The sequence below is a fragment of the Cynara cardunculus genome, unplaced genomic scaffold, assembly GCF_001531365.2.
Source record: "Cynara cardunculus var. scolymus isolate 2C unplaced genomic scaffold, CcrdV1 Un_Scaffold_5862, whole genome shotgun sequence".
Lineage (NCBI taxonomy): Eukaryota > Viridiplantae > Streptophyta > Magnoliopsida > Asterales > Asteraceae > Cynara > Cynara cardunculus.
Genome location: NW_020202635.1, coordinates 4328 through 7335, shown reverse-complemented (window position 1 = coordinate 7335; position 3008 = coordinate 4328). Strand labels below are relative to the sequence as shown.

The window sequence follows — 3008 nt, the reverse complement described above, 5'->3', positions numbered from 1 at the left end:
CTTCCTCTTTCCTAAAATAAATATTCACATTTTTATTCATGTTTATTCCAAATAAGTGTTCAGTTTAAAAAAATATATAACTCTATTTTTAATGAATATACAAATACTTAAGAGTCGATAAAATAGATTGCTTAATTAAGAGTAAAGTTGTCATTTGGTTAGCTAAAAAGTATATAATAATCATTCATTTCAAAACTTGTATAACAGTTGGGTTCCATTAACTCATAATAGTAATGTTAAATGAATTGTGGGTGAAACTGTGCATAGCATGCTTGTACCTATGTTTATACCTCTGATACTTCAAACTAATTTCGTCATACAAGAGGCCACACACGTACAAAATGAAACTAAATTTAACTTAAAATGTCAAATTAACACCTACTTAGACACAAAGCTGAGTAACTAGACTTGAATGTCCAAAACGAAATTTTTAAAAATATAAATACCCCTAACATTTTTGAAAATCATTTTAACCCTAATGCATTTTCTTTATCACTTGCTTTCTCTTATCTCTTCAAGAATCCTCTTTAGTAAAATCAGATCAAGTCAATGTATCTCAAATTAGTTGAAGTTTTGGAAGATTTAAACTCAAAAACTTAAAGGTATGTGTAGAATTTCAAATTCTTCCAAGTTGAAATTTCTACTTAGACCAATGTTTCATATGGAAAGGAGTAAGACAATCAATAATAATCCAAGATTGGATTCTTGGCCCAATCCAAAATTCCGTATGTGAGCATATTAAAAGAAAGAATCACCTATTCTAGGAGAGAAATGAAAGGATGAACAAATATATAAAACAATATTTATTCAATGATTTTGAACAACATACAGGAAGAAATATACATATATAAACCTAACTATTTATTAATCAAAATGATTAACAATCTTTATGAACAAAGCTGTAAACCTAAACTGAATCGCACTCAAATCTTCTAGAGAGAGATAGAGTAAAACTTTTGAGATATGGAAAAATGAATCTGAATGAGCTGTGAAGAGTCGTTTGAGCCCTTTATATAAGAATTTCAATATGGCAGAAATGGTCCTCCATTTTTACGAAAGTTGCTCCGCTACCTCTGATCTTCTCCCAATAGTGAGGTGCGATCCCTGACTTTATGAACACATCTTTTGACTGATTTCAACATTCTTCCTAACATTCTAAAGTAAAGATTGTTAGTTTAAAGATATCTTTTAACATCCCACCTCAATCTTGACTTTTGAATAAATCAATCATTTTTAATTTTGAACATAAGTAATTATGATGATTGATTCCAAGAGCCTTTGTGAATATATCAGCTGGCTGTTCAGAGGAAAGAATTTTTTTCAATCTTTAACAAACCTTTACTAATAGTTTCGCGAACAAAATGAATGTCAATCTCAATGTGTTTAGTTCTCTCATGAAACACAGGGTTATTTGCTATTTGAATGGCCGATTTATTGTCACAGTGTAATGAAACATGTAATAAATCAGAAATATTAAGATCAGAAAGTATCTTTAACACCCATAACACTTCACATGAAGCAGAGGCCATGGTTCTGTATTCTGACTCAGCAGAAGAGCGTGAAACAGTGCTTTGTTTCTTCCTCTTCCACGATATCATTGAAGAACCCAAAAATAAGCAAAAACCTGTTACCGAGCGCCTGGATGACAAGCACTTACCCCAGTTTGCGTCAACATAGGCAGTTAGAGAAATATTAATAGATTTTGTAAAACTAATTCCTTTACCTGGAGAGAGTTTTAGATATCTCAGAACCCTGAGGGCTAACTTTAAGTGAGACTGTCTTGGTGAGTGCATGAATTGGCTCAGGCAATGAACAGCAAAGCAGATATCAGGCCTAGTATTTAACAAATATATCAATCTTCCAATTAACCTTTGGAAGCCAGTTTGATCAGTTAACGGAGGATCATTTACATTAGAAGAATTAGTAATAATCAAATTCATATCCATGGGAGTGTTACAAGGCTTAGAACCTAAGTAACCAAAGTTATTAAGAAGCTCTAAGCAGTATTTCCTTTGTGACATACAAATACCACTATCATATTCCATAATTTCAATGCCCAGAAAGAACTTTAATTTTCCTAAATCTTTTACTAAAAATTTGCTTTTCAAGAAATTCTTAATATTGTTAACTTCGGAAACAGAGTTTCCAGTCACAACTATATCGTCAACATAAACCAAAAGAATGACAAAAACAGAACCAACACTCTTTGTAAACAAAGAATAATCATTTATACTTTGAATGAAACCATTTTCATATAGGCATGAAGACAACTTGGCATACCACTGCCGTGGTGCCTGTTTCAACCCATATAGAGACTTAATCAATTTAAACACATGTTTATCTTTGGCATCATAATAGCCTTCAGGGAAAGTCATATAAACTTCTTCATTTAGATCACCATATAAAAAAGCATTATTTATATCTAACTGAAAAAGACTCCAACTGTTTTGAACAGCTAAAGAAACAACACATCTAACAGTAACCATTTTTACCACAAGAGAAAATGTTTCTTCATAGTCAAGACCCTCCCTTTGACTGTAGCCTTTAGCTACTAGTCTAGCCTTGTACCTTTCAATTTCACCAGTGGATTTATATTTAATCTTATAAATCCACTTACAACCTATGGGTTTTCTACCAATGGGTAAAGAAGTAATAATCCAAGTACCATTCCTATGAAGCCTCCATTTCATTATTCATAGTTTCTATCCAATTAGGATCATTACAAGCCTCATGAAAATTCTTTGGTTCAACAGATGTATTCAAACATGACACAAAACATAGATTTTTAGAAGATAAAACCGAATAATTAACCACCTTTTCTAAGCCATATTTGACCTTTTCCTCAACAACAAAGTCATCAAATTTATGAGGAAAAACAGACACTTTAGTAGATCTTCTAGTTTCTGAACTAGAAGAAGGCAACCTAGAGCTACCCTCAGACCTGAGACTTGAAGAATGGTTATTATCACGAGACTGTATATCGGCAACCACTTCAGTGCTACTCATGA

At 32.2% G+C, this 3008-nt stretch overlaps 1 protein-coding gene across 1 annotated transcript; it reads right to left on the bottom strand.

The window, feature by feature from the left end:
- Positions 1–1301: 1301 nt before the first annotated feature.
- LOC112504517 (uncharacterized mitochondrial protein AtMg00810-like) lies at positions 1302–2486 on the bottom strand. Its single transcript, XM_025108453.1, has one exon. It carries the CDS (start codon positions 2484–2486, stop codon positions 1302–1304), a length of 1185 nt encoding a protein of 394 aa, XP_024964221.1.
- Positions 2487–3008: the final 522 nt, after the last annotated feature.

Excerpts from the sequence above, each read along its gene's own strand:
- LOC112504517 (XM_025108453.1), bottom strand. The coding sequence starts at position 2,486 with ATGGTTACTGTTAGATGTGTTGTTTCTTTAGCTGTTCAAAACAGTTGG.